At 46.1% G+C, this 26,586-nt stretch overlaps 1 protein-coding gene across 5 annotated transcripts in view; it reads left to right on the forward strand.

The window, feature by feature from the left end:
* C45H5orf22 (chromosome 45 C5orf22 homolog) overlaps positions 1-10,962 on the forward strand; it is an 18,122-nt gene extending 7,160 nt beyond the window's left edge. For all 5 annotated transcript variants that reach the window (XM_032971294.2, XM_076074089.1, XM_032971293.2 and 2 more), the window contains 5 exons: positions 2,149-2,211; positions 4,626-4,744; positions 7,953-8,022; positions 9,798-9,937; positions 10,734-10,962. In XM_032971294.2, coding sequence (XP_032827185.2) covers positions 2,149-2,211; positions 4,626-4,744; positions 7,953-8,022; positions 9,798-9,937; positions 10,734-10,845 — 504 coding nt within the window. In that variant the 3' untranslated portion in view covers positions 10,846-10,962. The remainder of the gene's footprint in view (positions 1-2,148; positions 2,212-4,625; positions 4,745-7,952; positions 8,023-9,797; positions 9,938-10,733) is intronic.
* Positions 10,963-26,586: the final 15,624 nt, after the last annotated feature.

Consider the following 26,586-nt stretch of genomic DNA (forward strand, 5'->3'; position numbering starts at 1 on the left):
TTAGTCTGCGAGTGGGAGGCATTATCTGTAATCACATTTAATTTGTGGGTACATTTTCAAACTTTCCAAATTTGACCATGATGCCGGAATACAATGGCCTACTCATGTCAAATTATGTCACGAGCTCATTAACGTCTGATGTGAAGAAGATTGTGTGTACGGTATGTTACGGTTAGTACACCAGCGGTATTAAACAAGGCAACCTGCCAGATTCGAACCATGAACCTCTGCAAACAAGCGGCAAACACGCGACTACCAGGCTCACATCACCAATTATACCGTGTCCTCCTGGACATAAAGGTTTTTCTTTAGGTATATATCACGATGTCATGACGGCTAAAGCGGTTGATACCACCACACCTCGCTAACGCTTTCTATCATCTGCCAGATCCCACAGCTGCTGCTGTACTCAAATAAAAAAAAAAATTATCCCAGAAAAGTTACGCTCCAGAGAGTTGTTCAATTTAGTACTGTGCAGTTTTCGAAATTGGATTGTGATTTTTGGTAGATTGTCACGTTCTTTTCTAACCCTTTCATGATGCTTTTTCATAATTATTATGACGCAAAAACACATTCTAAATTGATGTTGGTGAATATAGCAGGCTTTTGTCCATAAGACGTTTATGCTGGGGCACACCACCCCCGAATTAACACGATATTTTGAGGACACGGTGTACACTAGCAGAGTTTTTTTCAAGGGAAATCATCACCAGCGCTCGCAGTTAACCATGGGCCGCTATGGCAGCTCAGTACGGTATTGGATAAATGACGGAGTTCAGCGAATACGGAGTTTGTTGAAAATTGTGTTCGGTGAAAAACAATTGGCCTACATGGAACACAACATCGCGTATTGTCACCTGTGGTCTGATTGGAAGTTTCCATCCCCAGTTGCCTGCTCGCTGAAAAAGCAATGAGATTTTGACAGATTTGGGCAACTAAAGGGTTCTATTACGATACAAAATGGTGCAGCAACGGTTGTCCTCCAGTTGACCGAGTGCATCGTGACTTTTGCAGTTGTGCTTCTGGGAGCCTCGTATATTGGCACGGCTTCAACGAGGAGAGTGATCCGTGCTTTTCTTAGATGCTGTGCTGATTATTGTGCCCATTATCCACACTAATCTCTTGCTCAGCATGTATCATCTTCTTGTGTTATGTTCAACTTTTGTTCTCCGTACGTCCTATCGGTGTCATGTCACGAGGCAGTGTTCACTCGGAACTCTCGCAGGGCAGTGCGTCGCCCCCGTGTTGGATGGCTGCATGCGAAAAGCGATATCAGAACTCATTCTGTGAGTCCTTGAAGTGACATTTCATTCATGCACCGTGCCGTAGAAATGCCCGTTACATGGCAATAAAACTGAAACGTAAGTTTTTAATTCTAAGAGCAAAGACTTTTTGGCACATTAAATGAAACGCCAAATCATTTGACTCAAAATCGCAGCGGTGAAGGCTTAATGTCTCCTTAATGCGACGACGCCTCTTTAATCCACTCGCCGACGCCCAAAGCGACGGCAGGAGGAGCTGAAGTGAGGCTTCGTACCAGCAAAGGGCACGCACGCTCGGCAGTGACCACGAGGTGGCGCTACGTCACGGCTCCCACGTGCGGTCATGATAATCCCGTGTATGGACCCCAGGAAAACATCCAGAGGTCACAGGACTCTCTCAGAAGGATCCTGCGTTGGGACGATGTTGGGCCGATTCCGTGACTGAGTATTTGGTGCTATGTGAGAGGAAACTATATTACCCACCCAGAGAAAACCCACCACTCGTACACGGGGATATCGCTCGATGCTCTGCTCGCCATGCATTGCCCCCCACCCCCCTCCGTGTTCCCTTCTCCTCGCCTCATCGTTTCACCTTCACGCGAACACAGGTACAGCAAGTGACGGCACTGCTGGCATCTGTCCACTGCAATGAGCGGAGCTTTGGAACCTGCAGAAAAATACAAGAATTGTAATTGTAGAACTCCATTATCATCTGCACGTGTATCCTAGATGGGGGCTTGCCCACGTCTGTGCACTGGTCAGTGCAGGTTGGTGAAGGCGGTGTGAGCAGAGACGCGAGGTCATAGAAGTACAGCAAAGCGGATTTTGCCCGGGTCTTTGCCGCCGTTGCTTTTTGCTCGTAACTCGCGATCGCGTTTGTCGACAGGCGGAGCTGGCGCTGCTACACGACCTCTACGCGTTTTCCCGGCCGGACACGGACACGGAGGAGGTGACGGCATTGCTGTGTTGAGCTGCGTTTGTCGCGGAGGGATTTTACCTGGGCCGGACAGTGCTACTATAGCCTGATAATGTGCTTACCCACGCATGTGTACTCCTGGATTTAACTAGACGCGCGAATGAACGCATTGCCTCTTTCGCACAGTTGACCTGAGCTGCATGAAGTCATTTAGGGTAAAATACATTTTAAAGTAACAAATGTAGGTTTAACAATAATTTAGAAACATTTCCAACGAACCCCTCTTAATTAAGCAAACAAAACCAGATTGCATAAAAAGTGTATATGTACAGTGAGGGAAAAAAGTATTTGATCCCCTGCTGATTTTGTACGTTTGCCCACTGACAAAGAAATTATCAGTCTATAATTTTAATGGTAGGTTTATTTGAACAGTGAGAGACAGAATAACAACAAGAAAATACAGAAAAACGCATGTCAAAAATGTTATACATTTATTTGCATTTTAATTAGGGAAATATGTATTTGACCCCCTCTCAAACAGAAAGATTTCTGGCTCCCAGGTGTCTTTTATACAGGTAACGAGCTGAGATTAGGAGCACACTCTTAAAGGGAGTGCTCCTAATCTCAGCTTGTTACCTGTTTAAAAGACACCTGTCCACAGAAGCAATCAATTAATCAGATTCCAAACTCTCCACCATGGCCAAGACCAAAGAGCTCTCCAAGGATGTCAGGGACAAGATTGTAGACCTACACAAGGCTGGAATGGGCTACAAGACCATTTCCAGCAGCTTGGTGAGAAGGTGACAACAGTTGGTGCGATTATTCGCAAATGGAAGAAACACAAAAGAACTGTCAATCTCCCTCGGCCTGGGGCTCCATGCAAGATCTCACCTCGTGTATATGTGCTCAAGAAAGCACATATACATGCCCGTCTGAAGTTTGCCAATGAACATCTGAATAATTCAGAGGACAACTGGGTGAAAGTGTTGTGGTCAGATGAGACCAAAATGGAGCTCTTTGGCATCAACTCAACTTGCCGTGTTTGGAGGAGGAGGAATGCTGCCTATGACCCCAAGAACACCATCTCCACCGTCAAACATGGAGGTGGAAACATGCTTTGGGGGTTTTTTTCTGCTAAGGGGACAGGACAACTTTACCGCATCAAAGGAACGATGGACGGGGCCATGTACCGTCAAATCTTGGGTGAGAACCTCCTTCCCTCAGCCAGGGCATTGAAAATGGGTCGTGGATAGGTATTCCAGCATAACAATAACCCAAAACACACGGCCAAGGCAACAAAGGAGTGGCTCAAGAAGAAGCACCTTAAGGTCCTGGAGTGGCCTAGCCAGTCTCCAGACCTTAATCCCATAGAAAATCTGTGGAGGGAGCTGAAGGTTCGAGTTGCCAAATGTCAGCCTCGAAACCTTAATGACTTGGAGAAGATCTGCAAAGAGGAGTGGGACAAAATCCCTCCTGAGATGTGTGCAAGCCTGGTGGCCAACTACAAGAAACGTCTGACCTTTGTGATTGCCAACAAGGGTTTTGCCACCAACTACTAAGTCATGTTTTGCAGAGGGGTCAAATAGTTATTTCCCTCATTAAAATGCAAATCAATTTATAACATTTTTGACATGCCTTTTTCTGGATTTTTTTGTTGTTATTCTGTCTCTCACTGTTCAAATAAACCTACCGTTAAAATTATAGACTGATCATTTCTTTGTCAGTGGTCAAACGTACAAAATCATCAGGGGATCAAATACCTTTTTCCCTCACTGTATACACGTCAGTCTGATGCTGGATGAGGGTCTTCCCATGTCATGCGGGTTGTTTGACCATACTTCACCACACCGGTCAGTGTGTGTTGGTGTGAGCGGGGAGCGCGGGTGGGGAGCACAGGCGTGGGAGCATGGGGCTCATGGAAGTACGGACAAAGTGGATGTTGAGGCATTGCCCTCTGCTGAAATCATGGCCCAGCAGCAGTACCATTGCATTGCTTTGAGGTGCAGCCCTTGGTGGCCTGTGTGCTGCGTTGTGGTGGTTGTGAGTCCAATGGTGGTGTGCGTGTGTGATTGTAGTGGTGAATGCAGTGGTGGTTCAGATGAATGTGGATGTGATGATTGTGTTTTGGAGTGGTTGAAATTATTGCCATAAAATGTTTACTTAAAACTTTCGTGACTGCAGGAATTCATATTCGTTGGTTCTTTTGGTAAAGTCACGTAGATAAATTATAATAGTAAATAAAATATTAACTACGACATTTCTATCACAACACAAGCGATTATCTTCTAAAGAAGATCGCTTGTGTTTTGATCGAAACATCTACGTTCTATCTACGTGACTTTACCGAAAGAACCAAACAATATGATTGCCGTAGTTTTGGTGATGGTGGTGGTTGTGGCTTACATATGGTTGTGTTGGTGGTGGTTGTGGCGGTGGTTGCTGTGCAGGCTCTGGTGAGTGCTGTGAGACGGCGTCAGCAGCACCTGGAGGAGCTGGAGCTGGCATTTGTGGAGCTGAGCCGAGACGATGGCCCCGAGAGCCTGGAGGTGCTCGACAACGACCCACGGTGATGCCCCACGACCGCACTCGCGACACACGCTGCAGGCTAAGTGTCGAGACGCCTCGACCAAACCGCACCAGCGCACGTATCAAGACAATATCAAACGACCCACACACGCACCACCACACCCATTGCACCACCGCACCCATTGCACCACTAGCGACTTATCACGGCCGTCACACTCAAACCGCACGATCGCCACCGTGCTAATAAACTGTGCGTGTGCCGCTATGCCATTCGCCACCAAACCGCACTCACCCCACGCCCCCACCGCCAAAGGTTACACGACGTGCACTCGTGCTGCACCGTGCCCCCAATCGTCTCCGAAATAAATATAAAAATATAAATGTTGATGAAGGTGCCGCTCGTGCAGATGAGAGGTTAACGAAGAGTGACCTTGGAAACCAGCTCCGTGAAGTCACCCTCGGTGCCTGTTGGCAGACGCACGGTAATGTCAGAATCAGAATATATATTTATACTGGAGGAATCCAATGAACTAGAAAGCTTTTTTTCACAGATGTCCAGTAGGGGCGGGCAAGAATGTCACAACAGCAAAGAGTACACAAACACGATTGTAGTGCAAAGACCAAGAAAGGTAAATAAATCACCCAAACACATACAAATAAAACTAAACCATCCCCATCCTACTAGACAAAGCCTACCGTGGTATGAACTTGTTTTTCAAAAGCGACCCGGCCATCAATGAGAACTCAACGAAGAGGCTTATCATTTGGACATTTATATCAGCAAACTAATCAAAATAGTCAGGAATGTAAATTTAATTGTCTTGTCACAACGTGACTATGATAACGTGACTGTAATAAAATCGGTACAAAGAGAGGAAATGATGGAGTGACGTGGCAGGGGCCATGCGTTTGTACGAGAGGTGTCTTGTGCGTAGATAGGTCCGCAGTGGTACAGTTCTCTCCCTCCACGTTCTTTTGTCTTCCGCTGCTCTTCCAAGCATCTTCCCTCGATCACCTCTCACTACCACAAATAACAAATAGAAACCACTCCACGTGAATCAATAACAGTGTCACTGCAGAAAATAATAGGGGCTCTTTTCAGGCACCGGCTGCCCCTGATTATAAGGGTCGTTGCTCAAAATGTCAGCCCGTTTCCAAGGCGGTGTTCATGACGACTGTGATGTGATGAGTTTTTATATATTTGTGTTCAGCCACAGAACAAATTGATGTTTTTTTTATTCTTATCTGGATTTTATTTCAGAGGCTAGGTACCTATTCCACATGGCACTTTATTGAGCTCTTTAAATGATATTTCCTGAACAGACAAAAGGAAAAGGAACTGCTATCCTATATTCTTGGTTCTTTCGGTAAAGTCACGTAGAAGGGAAACAATAAAATAAGAAAAATATAAAACAATAAAATTCTCACGACGTTTTCTTGCTGTGGTTTTTCACACCTGATGATGATTGCTTCTGTTGCAGTCGAAACGTCGTGATAATTTTATTGTTTTATATTTTTATTATTTAATTGTTTCCCGTCTACGTGACTTTACCGAAAGAACCAAGAATATGAATCCCTGCAGTCACGAATGCTTTAAATCAAAACTCCTATCCTGTTTATATGTAAGGTTTGAATTATATAAAAAGGCTTACTGGCAGGCGTTCAGGTGTTCAAACACCAAATAGACACCTATTTCAAGACATCTAGTCTGCAGCAACCACGCATACTTGCGGGGAAAAAATTCCAAGCAAATGTGTTTCGATATTGTACACACTCTTTGAAAGTGATTGGCCTACACCAGAGACGTACTCTTTCATAGCGTGGTCTCACCAATGCGAGATCAAAGTCTGCCAAAAGGCGAAAAGTAGGGAGATAATGCAAACACCAAAGCATTAATAGCTCGGGTTAAGCAGTTACCATGTGTCTGTGCGACTCTTTTGCCTGTATCAAGAGTTGAATGCCGAAAATGGTTTCACCTTTCCTGGCATAAATATCTTGATAGTGGTGAAAGGTCCCCATAGATATGTAAGGTTTGGTTGAACCCACATTTCTGTAATCTGAAGGGAAAGTTTACCAATTGTACCTCACCCTGACAGACTTGCGTTTGAGGACTGCACTTAAGCGGTGACCTTTTGCTCTCTGTCAGAGATGGTTCCACCACAGTTTTGAAAAGAGTCCTGGCTCCACATTGGAGCAGTGTCTAAGGGAGGATGAGAATAGTCGAATATTTAAAATTAAAAATGTTTCATTTAAATTCTTAAGTGTATATTTGTCATTTATTTTGTAAACTGAGCATTGTTAAATACGTGCAATTGTTTGTCATTAGAGTAGCAAGTCTGTGCTCCAGTTGCCTGGGTGAGAAGTGGTGACGATCCGTCCTTGCCCAGTCCTGGTCAGCCTGGCGCTAAAACTCATTCAAAGAAATGTTCGCCTATGGGCAATCATAGTCCTGTTCATTGTAAGTGTATCGGCAATGTTAGTCTTTGGGCAATGTTAGTCTATGGGCGTTCTAAGTCTGTGGGCATGTTAGTCTGTAGGCAATGCAAGTCTGGGGGCAATGTAAATCTATGGTCAATGTAAATCTATGGTAAATGTAAATCGATGGTCAATGTTAATCGATGGTCAATGTTAATCGATGGTCAATGTAATTCTATGGTAAATGTTAATCTATGGTCAATGTTAATCGATGGCCAATGTAAATCTATGGTCATAGTAAATCGATGGTCAATGTAAATCGATGGTCAATGTTAATCGATGGTCAGTGTAAATCTATGGTCAATGTTAATCGATGGTCAATGTAAATCGATGCTCAATGTTAAACGATGCTCAATGTTAATCGATAGTCAATGTTAATCGATGGTCAGTGTTAATCGATGGTGAGTGTAAATCTATGGTCAATGTTAATTGATGGTCAGTGTAAATCTATGGTCAATGTTAATCTATGGTCAATGTTAATCGATGGTCAGTGTTAATCGATGGTCAGTGTAAATCTATGGTCAATGTTAATCGATGGTCAGTGTAAATCTATGGTCAATGTTAATCTGTGGTCAATGTTAATCTATGGTCAATGTTAATCTGTGGTCAATGTTAATCTATGGTCAATGTTAATCGATGGTCAGTGTAAATCTATGGTCAATGTTAATCGATGGTCAATGTTAGTCTATGGGTGAAAAGTGGGCTACGCCCCTTCCCAGTCCTGGCCAGCTGGCTCAAAAACTCAACTCACGATTTGTAATTTGCAATTGCAGGTGGACGTCGCTGGTCAAGCTTGTGAAAAGTCTAAAGAGCAGGCTGAATGAGCGGCCTGACTACGAGATGGTGATGACCCAGTCCTTCTCACTGTGCACTTAGCCGTGGGTGGCAAGCCACGGCAGGGCAAAAAGGGCTGTGATAAAACTCCGTGGGGGGACAGTCAATTTTGCTCAGATGTTTCCACGAAAACACGACGGTGTTTCCGTCACGAGCGATGTGGCCACCGGGCAAACATGCCTACGACCAAATTACCCAGCAGGCACCTGTTTTCGGAAGCTAAGCAGCTGCTGCTAAGCCTGGATAGTGCTTTGATTCGATGTTGAAGGTTGTTGCCCTGGAGTTCTATTGCGGGCAGCAAATTCCATTGTTGTAGAATACTGTGCTGAACACGTCCGTGCTTCCTGCTGATATGAACCCGCACTGACTAGCGTGGCGAAGTATGATCAAGTAACTCCCACGACCCACAAGGCATGGCAGGGAGGCCCTCGTCCAGTAAACGGGTTTACAAAAGGGCTGTACGCATTTGCGCACAAACGTACACACGTGCGGGAGCAATACATCGTCGTAAAAAACACAGGGAGAATGGGGAAAAAGACGTGAACAGAAATAACAACTGAGCAGGTAGACACTGGAGAAACTTCCCCCAGGCAGCCAACTGGGGCGACAGGGCCACCAAGGTCAAATCAAACAATTGGCAGGAAGTGTCCAATGTGCAATTAGACTATGAACACAGCCTGATTCTAAAACCACACAACACAATGTGGAGTTACACAGCACTACGTGTGGCCACGTCTCAAGACGCTGCGTGGAAACAATGGGTGTGTTCATTTCATAGAGAGAACGAGGCGATCCGTCATGGGCAGAGGAGAAAAGATCTTGAGCATGGACTTGAACAGAGGCATGGATTGCTGGGGGAGGGAGTTCCAAACTATGGGGGCAGCAGAAGGGGATGAGCGACCTCCTGAACGAAGGTCGACTCGGGGCATCAACAAACAGCCTTGGTTGCTTTATCTGAGAGTTCGTAGGGTGAAGCAGTACAGTTTCACGATCTTCTTATCTTACTCTTCTTCGCTCCCTGTGGAGCATAAGGCCGCAACAAGCCCACGCCATGCCGGATGACCTTTAGCAGCTTTCTCTTATTTTCTTGTTGCAGCTCCATAACAATTCTGGGTTTTCCTTTCCGAGGTGGGATTGTTAGCCCCACGCCCAACCCCCAACCTTGAGGACCAGAGGTTGTCCATTTCGTCTGTCCTCTACCCTTTGATCAGTCCGGCATGAGTGAACCTACGGGGAGCCTAAGGCTCCCGCCGGCTTTTCCCTCTAAGTCATGGAGGCACACAAGCTTCTTTACCACGACTAGGCGATAACCCACGAGAGAGGGGAGAGATGGGAGAGTCGTGGAGGAGAGTAGAGTGAGAAGAGAGGGGAGAGGGCGCACCCTGCCCCACCCTGCCACAACCTTGCCACACCCTGCCCCACCCTGCTACACCCTGCCCCATCCTGTTCCACCCTGCTCCCACGCTGCCCCACCCTGCCCCACCCTGCCACACCCTGCCCCACCCTGCCACACCCTGCCCCACCCTGCCACACCCTGCCCCACCCTGCCACACCCTGCCCCACCCTGCCACACCCTGCCCCACCCTGCCACACCCTGCCCCACCCTGCCACACCCTGCCCCACCCTGCCACACCCTGCCCCACCCTGCCACACCCTGCTTCATCCTGTCCCACCCTGCCCCCACGCTGCCCCACGCTGCCCCACAGTCCTCTGCTTATTGCGATTTACGCACCCGGTCACGCGACCCCGTTTGCGACTGCTCCACGTGCGTCGCGTGCGTGCAGGTGCACCAGGCGGGCCTGACGTGCGACGACCAGGAGCTGCCGCATCACGTGAGCTCGCAGCCAGAGCTCAACGCCCTGCTGCTCGGTCTGAGGGATGCGCTGTGCGTGCTGCCACCCCCCACCATCGTCACCATGGCACGGTCCGCTCGCCTGCTTGTGCCCTCACCCCGTGTGTGTGTGTTCTTGGTACAGTCCGCATGCATACTGGCCTCATGTTTGTGGTTCAGTATTTGGGGAGCGGCAGTGTAGTGGTGAGCGAGCTGCGGGACGAACCAGGCACCTCGAGTTCGATTCCAGCTCATGGCCAACGTCAGTGATGTATGCTTGAATCGGTTCTGTGCCTTACCTAAGTCGATACAGCCTTAAATGAGTGGTGTGGTGTGGTGTGTAAACATCAGCACTGGGGAGACAAAGGCGGCCAGGTATGGTGCTGGCCACCCACTCCCTCGTGTGCTGTGCCCCAACAATCAAGGCTACATGGGGGATCTTTGTGGCTCAAGATGGATGAGCACGCACCCCTTTGCGTTGGGTTGTGAGTTGGTTCAGTCCGCATAAATACTGGACCCATATGTGGGGGGTGATAGTACATTCTGCATATATACCGATCGCTTATGCGTCTGCGTGTGTTTCTGCGCATGTGTGGTGTAGTGTGCTAAGAACCCGGCCACCTAACATCAGGAGCGAATGATATCTGGACCGGTCCTGGTCCTCCCCCCACATTTGGTCCAAAAATTAGCTCATGTTGCAGTGAGGAAACATCACCAGTGGGGAGACAAAAGTGGCTGGGTGTGGTGCTGGCCACCCATCCTTTTGTGTGCCGTGCCGGCCTTTCATAGGTGCTCACTAACAGCACGTGGCCCCAACAGCATGTTAAAGGCTATACGGGTGATCTTTGTCTTCTTTGTGTGTGTGTTGTTGACCCTGTGTATGTTATAGGTCCAGCCTGGACGACTACTGTCCCCCAGACCAGGTTGAGGAGATACAGGAGCGCGTGCTGGAGATGCTGGAGGATCTGTACGGGGACCTGGAGGTGCACATGGAGTATTAGAAGACGGGGCGCACGGTGACAAGTGGAGGGACTTGTGGAGACGCGTTGAGACATTTGCGGAGACTTTGCCCTCCACGCTAGATTTTGTTTGTTTACAATAAAAAAAGCAAATTTTGAGCACACTTGAAGGTCGCATTTTATCTTACGGTGTTCTATGTGGTCTAAATCTGCATTCAACACAATTCCAAAACTCTAGCAGATCCAAAGTGCCACTGCCAGACTCCTCACCCTCGCCATATTAAAGATCCTCAATGGACCCGTGTCTGCCTGCCTCTCCTCTCTCGTCTCACTCTGCTCCCCTCCAAGCACTCTCCTATCTCTCAGATCACTGCATCCCCTCCACGCACTCTCCACATACTCTCCTACCTCTCATCTCACTCTACTGCCCTCCACACGTGGCATGCCAAAATCCATCCTTCAGCCACGCTCCGCAGCACATTTTCCATTGCACGTTTGCCTGCCATGCAAATGGCTAATGCATAATCATCATCGCCTCCTGCAGGAAGTCACGAACAAAGGAACACATGTGGAGAGGGATGGTAGGAGGGACATCAGGGGGTGTAAGAGAAAGGGAAAAGAAGAGCGAATGAGAGAGGAAAGCAAGCATCTTCACCGCCGCTGCCGCCACTACTTAGGAAAGGGAGTTTGGGGTGGTGAGGCCAAGCACGTGTGTGTGTGTGCTGTCTGCACAGCCGCGTGGCCAACGGCGATGGCCCGTCGGGATGGGACATCGAGGAGGAACGTCGATAGAGCGAACACTCAATGTCTTTAACGTTCTGGTATTAAAATCTTGGATAAGGGGGCAGCTGTTTCATCACTGGGGGGGGGGGGGCGCGGAGGGGAAGGGTCTCATCGAATCCCCCTCCTCATTGAAGCCTCATTCATGCAAATAAATGACTCCAAACCAGCTTCACAACCTTCATTTGAAGCTTGCGTGGCTGCAGGAATCCATACTCGGGTTCTTTCAGTAAAGTCACGTAGGTATAAAATAAAATAAATCACGACGTTTCGGGCGCAACACAAGCGTCCATCATTCACAACGTTAAGGCTGCGGGCATTGGCTTAACAAAATCACGACGAAATCCAGCGATACCGATAGGAACGGGCTGCCAGATCAGGGAAACTGCAACAGCAGCAGCTTCGCTGGCCACAATTGCGTTGCTACCGCAGGGAGATTATATAACAGTTTTTAAGTGCCAATTCAAGCATTAACCCAGTTACGGGCGACAACGGAGAGACCGAATCAAATGAATGACAGAGAGGATTTCGTAAAGAACCGGGGTCGGCAACTGGCGGCTCTTTAAGGACTGCTTCGTCACGTGATTTAGGACCGGCTCGGATTCACATTTGCATTGCGGCTCTTGAAATGTCGAGGCGTTTTTACCAAATTCGGAAAAACAATTTCTCATTGTTATTTTGGTTTCCGACCCCTCGTATAAAACAACGTGGGGAAACGAATGCCCGCTGGGGTGGTAACTGGCGGATCGAATCTTTGGTGGGCCAGTGCCAGGACAGCAGCAACAAGGAGGAGGGGGAGCTGGAGGGGGAGTGGGCGACTTGCGTGAAGAGGCGGCTCCACGTGGACGTGGTCCCAGCTGCGCTGGGGATTTCTCGGGAGCCGAACCTGAACTTAGGCACGGCTGAACCGCTCTCGTGCGTCTTTGAAAGCAACTGAACGGCTCGTGCCTGAGCTGAGCCGCGTTGGGAAGCCAAGCCAGAGGCGAACCGTGGCTGCGAACACGGCCCTGAGATGGAGCCGTCGCGAGGTTATTCACAGGCGGCAAGATCAGTGACACGTTGGCCACTGCGCGTGTCACCATCCTGTGGCCAGCTCATCAGGGGCACCGCGAGGGTGGCTCACAGAGTGGTGACTGTGGGACTCCTCTTGCTGCCCTGGGAATCTCTATCATCTAGCGACGGCTCACGCCGGGGGCCGCGTTTGGAAGTCGAGGCTCGGCTCGCAGAAATTCTGAGCACGGCCGAGACTTTGCTCCGAAAACCGGCTCGTGTTACGGGTGGCTTTGAGCCATCTCCACTTGAGCCAGAGTGAAGGCTGAGTCCAGCTATGACTAAGAATAGAGGCCGGAGCAAAATCAATATTCTCATTCACACTGAACGTGTTCTGCTATCTATAATAGAGGTATTCTTATTGTTTCCCTTCAACGTGACTTTACCGAAAGAGCTAAGAATATGAATTACTGCAGTCACGAAAGCTTTAAATCAAAATATAATAGAGGTGTTTTAGTGAGATCGCTTAAATATAAATAAGTCGTTAAACCCGCCACCACCCGACACAGCTAATCAGTAAGGTTTGTCACGTAAACAAAACGTGCCAATTCGTTACTAGTTCAGCACTCCGGTGTTTTGGAGAGGAAACCCACAACATTTACATTCTCGTACGACGTTTCGCTGGTAATTACATCTGGCATCATCAGGCGACAGCCAGAGATGTGCCGGGTGGTGGTGGGTTGAACGACACATTTACGCGATCTAAACCAAAAACCTCTGTTATGGATAATGTTGGTCGCGAAAGCCTGCCACGTGTTAGACAGAGTTCTGCTACATTGCGGTTTTTATATGGAGATGTCTTCAGTGAATTGACATGTCCGAGGAAGCTGGCTCATGTAGAGAAAACTCGCGCATGCTCGGGGGCAAAACTCAGATTCCATACAGATGGAACAGATGGAGACGAATCTACATTTTGCTGTACCACCCCCTCCTGGCAAGTCAGGGCGAACGGCACCTCCTCGACGCCCAAGGGAAGGCAGCGTCACAACATTTGTGTGTGCGGTGATCCACCATCCCACGCTGCTGCCTCCACAGCGCTGGGTTACGGGCGGCCACGCACAGCAGCGTCGCAGCCACTGCTCGGTCCCAAATATTCGGAGTGCCCACGAGGTCGGCGCCGCGGTCTCGCCTCGGGTGTCCCACACGCGTTCTTAGAGAAGCCCTTTGCCACCTCCGCGACATTTCAGTTTCAGTGACCGCATGTTCGTGCGAAATGACACTCGCGTCGCCGCCTCATCTCATCTCGACGCCGGACTCCGCATCGCAACACTGCGCGGTGCGCGACCACAAAGAGCGGGGGGGGGGGGGGGAGAGATGGAGGGATGATCTGAGACAGTGAGCAAAGGATGGAGTGAGTGCGTGAGGCAAGGATGGTGTGAGCGAGTGAGGGGTGGTATCAATGAGTGAGGGATGGTGTCATTGTGTGATGGTGTGATGGTGTGATGGATGGAGTGACAGGGATGGTTTAAGTGAGGGTGGAGTGAGGTATGAAGGGAGTTAAGGAGTGTGCGATGATTGCTCGTTACTTAAAGTAATAAAACAAAACATTTAACACAAAATCACACTACAATGCTTCTCTAACTCGCAACAGTGCCGCCTGATCATCGCGCCGCGGACATTCAATGCAATGTCGAGGTCTCCCTCGACTTGAGCGAGCAGACGAGGAGCGGCCCTGCGTGAGCTTCGCCCGCAGCCCCCAGACGACGCGCGAGCGTCATGACGCTCGGAGTGCGCGGGTCCGTGCCAGTCGGTTGTGTGCTCGCTATCATCGGTGGCGTGTGTCGACCTTCATAGCTGCTCGCTAACACCACTTGCCCCAATAGTACAATATTTTAAAGACTATACGGGCGATTATCTTTGTCTTGCATGTTATATCATGCAATCTGGCCTGTCTGTGTGTACGCATGTACGTGTGTGTTTATGATAGTTAACACACTAACACACCCTGCCCCTCCCCCCGGCTGGTGAGGGCTGGGGGGGGGGGTGCTGAATGAACAGCGCCGGTAGACGCGGCGCTCCGCACACAAATGAGATTTGCGTGCAGCGTGCGGTGAATATTTAATGAGCCGGGCACCGTATATCGCGAATGAATAAACACATTAATAGCACCGACCCTTCACATCGCCCCAAGAGAGCCCCGCTGAGGCTCAAGACTTATTTACAGGAGGGTCCTGCAAACATTGAGATATTCGGCCAGGGTTTTTGTTTTTGTCCTCGTTGTTCTTGAGTGGCTTCACGTACAAGTAAAAATATATAAAAGGCATGGACCCTGCTCACTCCACTGCTGGCGGAAGGGGCCTCCCTCCCCCCCACTCGAGGGAGCTCGAAAGAGCCCTTCGCAAGCTTAGCGCGCAGCCCCGCACGGGCGCTCGCGAGCAACGCTCGTGCTAAGAACTCGGAGAGCTCGGGTTCGTGCGAGTTGCCGTGCACTCGCTAACACTCCACAGGGAGTGGTAACCTCTCAAGTTTGAGGCTGCACAACCCTTGAAGCGTAACCACGCCCCCCCCCCCCCCGGCCCCATGGGAAGCTCAGCACCACGTTAGGGTGGCGAGACGGACGTGGCCTTAGCAACCTGGGGATGGGGCGGGGGATACGAGGGCTTTGGTGGGGGGGGCAGTGATCTTGACTGCAGGGGGTAGGGGGGAGGGCGAAATAAAACATTGGGAACCACGAGGATGCAGCAGTATCATTACAACTGCACGACCTCTCTGCCTTCAAGGCTACCGCCACCCCGTCTTCCCCCGTGTACCCCCTCCCCCGGCCCCACCCATATGTCCTTAAGGCCACAATACAGAGAGATCACAATTGCCCACACTATGCGTCCACGCGGCGTTAGCAAGGCGCTCTGTGTATCCGCTTTGTCAGTGTGAGAGAGAGAGCAACTCAATTATTGCGAGTCGTGCCGAGAGGGAGTAGGGGGTGGGGGGGAGATACCTCGCGGGGAAAGCACAAGTCTAAAGAGGCGACACGAATGGTAACGGGCGTAGGGAAACCTTCATGGTCCAGCAGTGGAGTGAGAATGGGCTGTGAATATCGAGGGAGAGGACTGGCGCGTGACACCGCTGCTTGTAGCCAGGGCCAGCGCCTCCTCGGGGTTCCGTGGGGTTGCGACGTCTCCAGCAAGGCCATGCGTGCGTGCGCACAGCAACATTCGGAGATGTTTTCCAAAAACTCAGCTGGATAAATCCATTAAAAGAAAATCCAATATGTAATCCTCACCAGGGCACTCCCCCGACCCCATGTTGTAAACACGTCTTCTTCTTCTTCCACGCGTGTGTTCCACTCATGTGGGGTCCGCTGTCCATGTGTTGTTTTCCGCTGTCTATTTGGGGTCCGCTGTCCATGTGGAGTCCGCTGTCTATTTGGGGTCCGCTGTCCATGCGGGGTCCGCTGTCCATGCGGGGTCCGCTGTCCATGTGGGGTCCGCTGTCCATTTGGGGTCCGCTGTCCATGTGGGGTCCACTGTTCATGTGGGGTCCGCTGTCCATTTGGGGTCCGCTGTCCATGTGGGGTCCGCTGTCCATGCGGGGTCCGCTGTCCATGCGGGGTCCGCTGTCCATTTGGGGTCCGCTGTCCATGTGGGGTCCGCTGTCCATGCGGGATCCGCTGTCCATGTGGGGTCCGCTGTCCATGCCAACCTTCTCCACACTGCCCTTGTCCTGCGACATCTCTCTTTCCACTCCTCTGGTCACCACGTCCGATCGCACCACATCTCTCCCCCCACCTATTCTTCTGCCTTCCTCTTGATCTCTTTCCTTCCACTTGCACCTTCTGACCCACATAATGTTCCTGTTGTCTCTCCGCGTGACGGAACCACACCAGAGCCTTTTCACTCTCTCATCTTCTCTGTAATGTCTACCACCTTCAGTCTTCCTCTCGCTTCTTCATTTCTCACCCCCCTGCCCTTCCTTGTTAAACCCCAACATCCACCGCAACATGTTCATCTCTGTGACTGTCATAGCTTGGTCCTCCCTCTTGTGCCCCAGCACTCGGCTCCATACTACAGCACCGGCCTCACCACTGTCTTGTACTATACACTACACTATACACTACACTATACACTACACTATACACTACTATACACTACACTATACACTACACTATACACTACTATACACTACACTATACACTACACTATACACTACACTATACACTACACACTACACTATACACTACTATACACTACACTCAACACTACACTATACACTGCACACTACACTATACACTACACTATACACTACTATACACTACACTACACATTACACTATACACTGCACTATACACTACTATACACTACACTATACACTATACACTACACTATACACTACTATACACTACACTATACACTACACTATACACTACACACTACACTATACACTACACTATACACTACACTATACACTACTATACACTACACTACACACTACACTATACACTACACTATACACTACATTATACACTACTATACACTACACACTACACTACACTATACACTACACTATACACTACTATACACTATACACTACACTATACACTACACTATACACTACACTATACACTATACACTACACTATACACTACACTATACACTACACTATACACTACACTATACACTACACTATACACTACGCTATACACTACACTATACACTACTATACACTACACTATACACTACTATACACTACACTATACACTACACTATACACTACTATACACTACACTATACACTACTATACACTACACTATACACGACTATACACTACACTATACACTACTATACACTACACTATACACTACACTATACACTACACATTACACTATACACTACACTATAAACTTCTATACACTACACTATACACCAGTGGTTCGTAACCTTGTTGGAGGTACCGAACCCCACCCGTTTCATATGCGCATTCACCGAACCCCTCTTTAGTGAAAAATAAAATGTGATTTTTTTCAAATTCAAGACATAGATATGTTTTTTACTGGTACACAAAATGAGCCGTGCATGAACATTACCTTGTTCAAAGAATAAAACCAACACAATGCATAAACTCACAACAAATTACATACCTGGAAATCAATGTGACTTCTGCTGTTGCCTTTGAGAGATCAGTTCAGATATGCGTGGCTTCACCTTGGCAAGTGCCACTCTCATGTCATTTTCACAGCAAAGTCTGTTCCTTTTCTTCGTTTTTATGTCCAGCATCCTCGAAAAGGATTGCTCACAAAGATATGTTGTAACAAATGGTATAAAAAAATCCAGGGCTTTCTTAGCAATAACTGGATACTTGTTCATTTGTCGACACCAAAACGTTGCGAGCGTTGTTGTTCTGAAGAGTTGCTGTTGAACCTGGCTCTGCTGAATTTCAATGATTTCGTCGAGGAATTCATCATTGACATCTGCTGTTTCAACAGCAAACGTGAACGGCTGTCTCACCCATGCTGGATATGACTCTCTTGTAGGGAAATATCCGTCGAGAGACTTTGCAAGCTCATCTAAGTGCGTGGCAATTGTTTGCTTCAGTTCCGTGGATACAGAAATATCTCCGATTCCAGACACATCTTCGATCTTACTTGCACAGTCGTCCAGAAGCGGGAAGTTTGCGAAGTTATTGTTCTCTGTTCGTCGTTTCCATAACGGTAGCTTTTTTTGAAAAGCCTTCAGGTGTTCTTCCGCTTCCATGATATTGACTCCACCACCCTGCATCTGCTGATTGAGATGATTGAGAGCTGCGAATATATCAGCCATGTACGCTAAAATGAGAATGAACTCAGGATTTTTGAAGCAATTTGGATGGCAGTGTTGGTGCTCTTGCAAAAACAGGGCTAATTCCACACGCATGGCAAAAACACGATTCAGCACCTGTCCCCGGGATAACCACCGAATATTAGAATGGAGCAGAAGTACCTCAAATTCAGAGCCCATTTCTTTACACAGCTCACTGAAGATGCGGTGCCTCAGAGCACTTTTTCGCACATAGTTCACACATTCCACCACAGTTTTTAATACTTCTGCCATTTTTGGAGGTAAGGTTTTTGTTGCCAACGCATGCCTGTGCAGAATACAATGCGTCACAATGATGGGTGGTGCATCGGCCTTTACTAACGCACCAAAACCAGACTTTCTTCCCAGCATGACTGGAGCTCCGTCCGTACAAACTGCAGAAACCATATCCCATGAAAGATTGTTGTCTCTGAAGAAGTCATCCACAAGCTTCTTCACATCGGCTGCCTTCGTTGTTGTTGTAAGAGGCTTACAAAATAAAAACTCTTCTTTTATCATGTCGTCTTTCACATAGCGTACAAAAACAGCAAGCTGGCTTAGATCAGAAACGTCTGTGGTTTCGTCGAGTTGAAGGCTGAATTTTGCCGGGCTTGAAATCAGATCCGCGACTACTTGAGCCAAGATGTCTTTACTCATGTCTTCTATTCTGTCACTGACGGTGTCATTTGAAAGGGGAATTTGGGATAATTTACTTTCGGCCGCTGTTCCGAGTATCAGATTCGCCATCTTTAATGCAGCTGGTTTCACAAGTGTTTCACCAATGGTGTGTGGCTTGCCCTGCTTTGCGATCAGGTAAGCAACTTCGTACGATGCTGTCAGGATCGGTTTGTTAACAGGTACAAATCCAAGAGCAGGCAGAGTGGCCCTTTCATCGAATCTGGCTCTCTTCACCCTGAATTCAGCAAGTGTTGTGTTCTTGTATTCCCCGTCTCCATGCAGCTTCAAGAAGTGTTCCTTTAGTTTTGCCGGTGCAAGACTAGAGTTGCTCAACTTGGCGTTGCAAATCATGCAGATAGGACGCTCACTCCCATCACGTTCCGTGATACATGAGAATCCATGTTGTACATATTCGTCCGACCACTTTCTTCTTTTGCCCGACATAGTTAGTATGGATAAAATATTAAAGAAATCACACGACGTACGACTACAACAGTCACACGTTGACTACTGAGTACGCACTAAATTCCCCGCAGCGCTGATTGGCCAAGCAGTGTAGCATGATCATCTGCAGCCAGTGATGGCCAAGCGGGCCGTGTGTGTCATCACAAATTTACACAATAATTCAAGTGTGTCCGGACCTCCGAGGCGGGGGCTCTGCCGAACCCCTGAGATCGACTCACCGAACCCCTGGGGTTCGATCGAACCCAGGTTAAGAACCACTGCTATACACTATACTATACACTACACTATAGACTACTATACACTACACACTACACTATACACTACACTATACACTACTATACACTACACTATACACTACACACTATACACTGCTATACACTGCACTATACACTACTATACACTACACTATACACTACACACTACACTATACACTACACATTACACTACGCTACACACTACACTATACACTATAATATACACTACTATACACTACACTATACACTACACTACACACTACTATACACTATACTATACACTACACACTACACTATACACTACACTACACACTACTATACACTACACACTACACTATACACTACACTATACACTACACTATACACTACACTATACACTGCTATACACTACACTATACACTACTATACCCTACACTATACACTACACTATACACTACGATATACTACACTGTACCCTACTATACACTACACTATACACTACTATACACTACACTACACAATACACTACACAATACACTACTATACACTACACTATACACCACTATACACTACACTATACACTACTATACACTACACTATACACTACACTACACTATACACTACACTATACACTACACTATACACTACACATTACACTATACACTACACTATACACTACTATACACTACACTATACACTACACTATACACTACACTATACACTACACTATACACTACACTATACACTACTATACACTACACACTACACTATACACTACACTATACACTACTATACACTACACTATACACTACACACTATACACTGCTATACACTACACTATACACTACACTATACACTACACTATACACTACTATACACTACACTATACACTACATATTACACTACGCTACACACTACACTATACACTACACTATACACTACACTATACACTAGTATACACTACACTACACTATACACTACACTATACACTACATTATACACTACTATACACTACACACTACACTACACTATACACTACACTATACACTACTATACACTACACTATACACTACACTATACACTACACTATACACTACTATATACTACACTATACACTACTATACACTACACTATACACTACTATACACTACACTATACACTACACTATACACTACTATACACTACACTATACACTACTATACACTACACTATACACGACTATACACTACACTATACACTACTATACACTACACTATACACTACACTATACACTACACATTACACTATACACTACACTATACACTTCTATACACTACACTATACACTATACTATACACTACACTATAGACTACTATACACTACACACTACACTATACACTACACTATACACTACTATACACTACACACTATACACTGCTATACACTGCACTATACACTACTATACACTACACTATACACTACTATACACTACACTATACACTACACACTACACTATACACTACACATTACACTACGCTACACACTACACTATACACTATAATATACACTACTATACACTACACTATACACTACACTACACACTACTATACACTATGCTATACACTACACACTACACTATACACTACACTACACACTACTATACACTACTATACACTACACACTACACTATACACTACACTATACACTACACTATACACTGCTATACACTACACTATACACTACTATACCCTACACTATACACTACACTATACACTACTATATACTACACTGTACCCTACTATACACTACACTATACACTACTATACACTACACTACACAATACACTACACTATACACTAATATACACTACACTATACACCACTATACACTACACTATACACTACTATACACTACACTATACACTACACTATACACTACACATTACACTATACACTACACTATACACTACTATACACTACACTATACACTACACTATACACTACACTATACACTATTATACACTACACACTACACTATACACTACACTATACACTACACTATACACTACACACTATACACTGCTATACACTACACTATACACTACTATACACTACACTATACACTACACTATACACTACATATTACACTACGCTACACACTACACTATACACTATACTATACACTACTATACACTACACTATACACTATACTATACACTACACTATACACTACACTATACACTACACTATACACTACACTATACACTGCTATACACTACATTATACACTACTATACACTACACTATACACTACTATATACTAAACTATACACTACTATACACTACACTATACACTACTATACACTACACTATACACTACACTATACACTACTATACACTACACTATACACTACTATACACTACACTATACACTACTATACACTACACTATACACTACTATACACTACACTATACACTACACTATACACTGCTATACACTACATTATACACTACTATACACTACACTATACACTACTATATACTAAACTATACACTACTATACACTACACTATACACTACTATACACTACACTATACACTACACTATACACTACACTATACACTACACATTACACTATACACTACACTATACACTACTATACACTACACTATACACTAAACACTACACTATACACTACACATTACACTACGCTACACACTACACTATACACTATACTATACACTACTATACACTACACACTACTATACACTATACTGTACACTACACACTACACTATACACTACACACTACACACTACTATACACTACTATACACTACACACTACACTATACACTACACTATACACTATACACTACACTATACACTACACTATACACTGCTATACACTACACTATACACTTCTATACACTACACTATACACAACACTATATACTACACTATACACTACTATATACTACACTATACACTACACTATACACTACTATACACTACACTATACACTACACTATACACTACACTATACACTACTATACACTACACACTACACTATACATACACTATACATACACTATACACTACTATACACTACACACTATACACTGCTATACACTACACTATGCACTACTATACACTACACTATACACTACTATACACTACACTATACACTACACTATACAATACACACTACACTATACACTACACATTACACTACGCTACACACTACACTATACACTATACTATACACTACTATACACTACACTATACACTACACTACACACTACTATACACTATACTATACACTACACACTACACTATACACTACACACTACTATACACTACTATACACTACACACTACACTATACACTACACTATACACTACACTATACACTACACTATACACTACACTATACACTGCTATACACTACACTATACACTACTATACACTACACTATACACTACTATACACTACACTATACAATACACACTACACTATACACTACACATTACACTACGCTACACACTACACTATACACTACTATACACTACACTATACACTACACTACACACTACTATACACTATACTATACACTACACACTACACTATACACTACACACTACTATACACTACTATACACTATACACTACACTATACACTACACTATACACTACACTATACACTGCTATACACTACACTATACACTACTATACACTACACTATACACTACACTGTACACTACTATATACTACACTATACACTACTATACACTACACTATACACTACTATACACTACACTATACACTACACTATACACTACACTATACACTACTATACACTACACTGTACACTACTATACACTACACATTACACTATACACTACACTATACACTACTATACACTACACTATACACTACACTATACACTACTATACACTACACACTACACTATACACTACACTATACACTACACTATACACTACACTACTATACACTATACTATACACTACACACTACACTATACACTACACACTACACTACACACTACTATACACTACACTACACACTACACTATACACTACACTATACACTACTATACACTACACACTACACTATACACTACACTATACACTACACTATACACTACACTATACACTACACACTTTTCGCTTCAACCAAACTGGGATCCTCTTATCGCACGCCACACCAGTCATCTCTCTCCATTTCAGCCACCCAGCCCTTGTTCTCGTTCTCATCTCTCCTTCTAGTGATCCATCAGCACCACATCGTTGCACCCAGCTACTTAAAGTTGTTCGTCTTCATTAACTGGTCACTTCCAATTTGCAATTCTCCTCCTGCATTATTTCCACTAAAATGTGCCACCATATATTCAGTCTTTGTCCGACTGATCCTCAACCCATTCCCTTCAATCTTTTGCACCCAGATCTTCAAATCATCTTCCACTACCCCTCTGCTTTCACCGCATTGCACAATGCTGTCTGCAGACAGCGTACACCGGGGGGGGCGGGGGGCTCCCTCTGAATATCTCTCGTGAGTGTGTCCAGCGCCAGGATGAACAGGAAGGGGCTCAGGGCGGAGCCTCGCTGCACTGCCGCTTTCACTTGGGAGCTTTCCGAGACTCCACAGCTGCTCCGCACGTGCACTTTCTTTCTTTCATACAAACCCTGGATCAGCTGGACATACACCTCAGGAATACCTCTTCTTCTTCTTCTCATACACCACCAGGTGCGCTCTCTAGGAACCCTGTCGTACGCTTTCTCGAGATCAATATACACACCGACATGCAGGCCCCGTGTCTTCTCTTTTAACTTCTCCTTTAACTTCTCCATGAATACTCTTCTCAGTGCAAATATCCTATCCATTGTCGACCTTCCCCGTGTGGATCCAAAATGACTCTCGCCAATATCCACAGCCACCTCAGTCTCCTTTCTATGATCGTTTCCCAGAGTTTCACGGTGTGACTCATCAATGCTATTCCTCTGTAGTTCCCACACTCTTGTATATTACCTTGGCTTTTAAAGATGGGAATCAATCTGCTCTCTTTTCACGCATCCGGCATTTTATTCTCCATTCAGATTTTCCCAAACAGCTCCATCAGTATTTCAACATCCTTATCTCACATTAATGTAAACACATCAATTGTGATCTCATCTGGCCCCACTCCCTTGTGATGTTTCATGCTCCCCAGAGCCTCCACCACCTCTTCTCTGATTATAGCATCTGGCTATAGTATCTGGCTATAGTATCTGGTTATAGTATCTGGTTATAGTATCTGGCTATAGTATCTGGCTATAGTATCTGGCTATAGCATCTGGTTATAGTATCTGGCTATAGTATCTGGTTATAGTATCTGGCTATAGTATCTGGTTATAGTATCTGGTTATAGTATCTGGTTATAATATCTGGTTATAGTATCTGGCTATAGTATCTGGTTATAGTATCTGGCTATAGTATCTGGCTATAGTATCTGGCTATAGTGTCTGGCTATAGTATCTGGTTATAGTATCTGCAACTTCTTCAATTGTTTGATGTTCCTCAACCATTTCGCATCTTGGGGTTTCCACATTCAGCAACTTCTCAAACTACTCTTTCATCTCTCTCTAACCTTTATCTCATCCAAGATTGTTCGCCCTTCACTGTTCTTAACCAGATTCACGTGCTCGATGTCCCTGGTCTCTCTCTGGCTATTGCTATACGGTGTACCATCTTCTCGCCTTCTTTGCTGTCAAGCTTCTGGCACAGTTGTGCTAACGCTGTTGTCTTTGCCATTGCGACCACTCGCTTTGCCTTTCTTCTCGCTGCCAGCTATTCATCCAGATGGCCCTTCTCTCTCTCCCTCTTTCGTGTTCTGCCACTTCTTAAATGTGGCCTTTTTCTCTCTTGCTGCCTTTTGCACTTCATCACTCCACCACCACGCGTCCTTCTGTTGCATCGGTCTTCCTTTGCTCACTCCCACTCGACCACTAGCTGCTGCTTCCAGTCTTCCACTCGCCAGCTGTTCCCACGTTCCATTCGCGCTCCCCCTAGGCCTCATGCTTTTTAAGTTCTCCACAGCTTGCCGGCAGACGTTTTCTTTCCCATTGTGTAGTCGTCACCACTTCACCCTACTACAGTTCCTTTGTCTCACCTTGCTCTACTTAACTCCTTTCACTACGCAGTCTGCCACACGTAGTCGATGTTGTCCAGTCACACAGCTCTCCAGGGATCACTTTGAAGTTCTTCACTCCATGCAGGTGCTTCCTCCTCACCAAACTAAAATCTATCTGGCCCGTCGCCTCTCCACTCTGGTAGGTCATCAGATGTCCCTCCTGCTTCTGGAAGTAGATAGTCACCACTGCAAGATCATTCGCCTGAGTCATTCGAAGAATGTCCTCTCCTCCCGCATTCCGACTGCCATATCCGCATCCTCCATGGTTCCTTTCATGCCCGTCCTTACCTCTTCCCACTCTTCCATTTAAGTCTGCGCCCATCACCACTGCTTCATCTACCGGTAAGCTCTGAAACTCCTGGGCTAAGCTCTCCCAAAATGCAACCTTCTCTTGCCCACTGCAGCCCACCTGCGGGGCATAAGCACACACCACATTCACAACGTCACTGTCCAGTACTCGTCTGACTATGATCAGTCTGTCATTCACTCTTCTCACTTCCACCACCTTTGTCTTCATCTCCTCACTCAGCACAACTCCAACCCCGTTTCGCCTTGCTGTGGTTCCATGGTATAACAATTTAAAACCACAGTCGATCTCTTTCGCTCTGCTACATTTCCATTTTGTTTTTTCGATATGCATGCGGTGT

The sequence above is a fragment of the Petromyzon marinus genome, chromosome 45, assembly GCF_048934315.1.
Source record: "Petromyzon marinus isolate PM22_M1 ecotype Great Lakes invasive population chromosome 45, UKy_Petmar_22M1.pri1.0, whole genome shotgun sequence".
NCBI classification, from domain to species: Eukaryota; Metazoa; Chordata; class Hyperoartia; order Petromyzontiformes; family Petromyzontidae; genus Petromyzon; species Petromyzon marinus.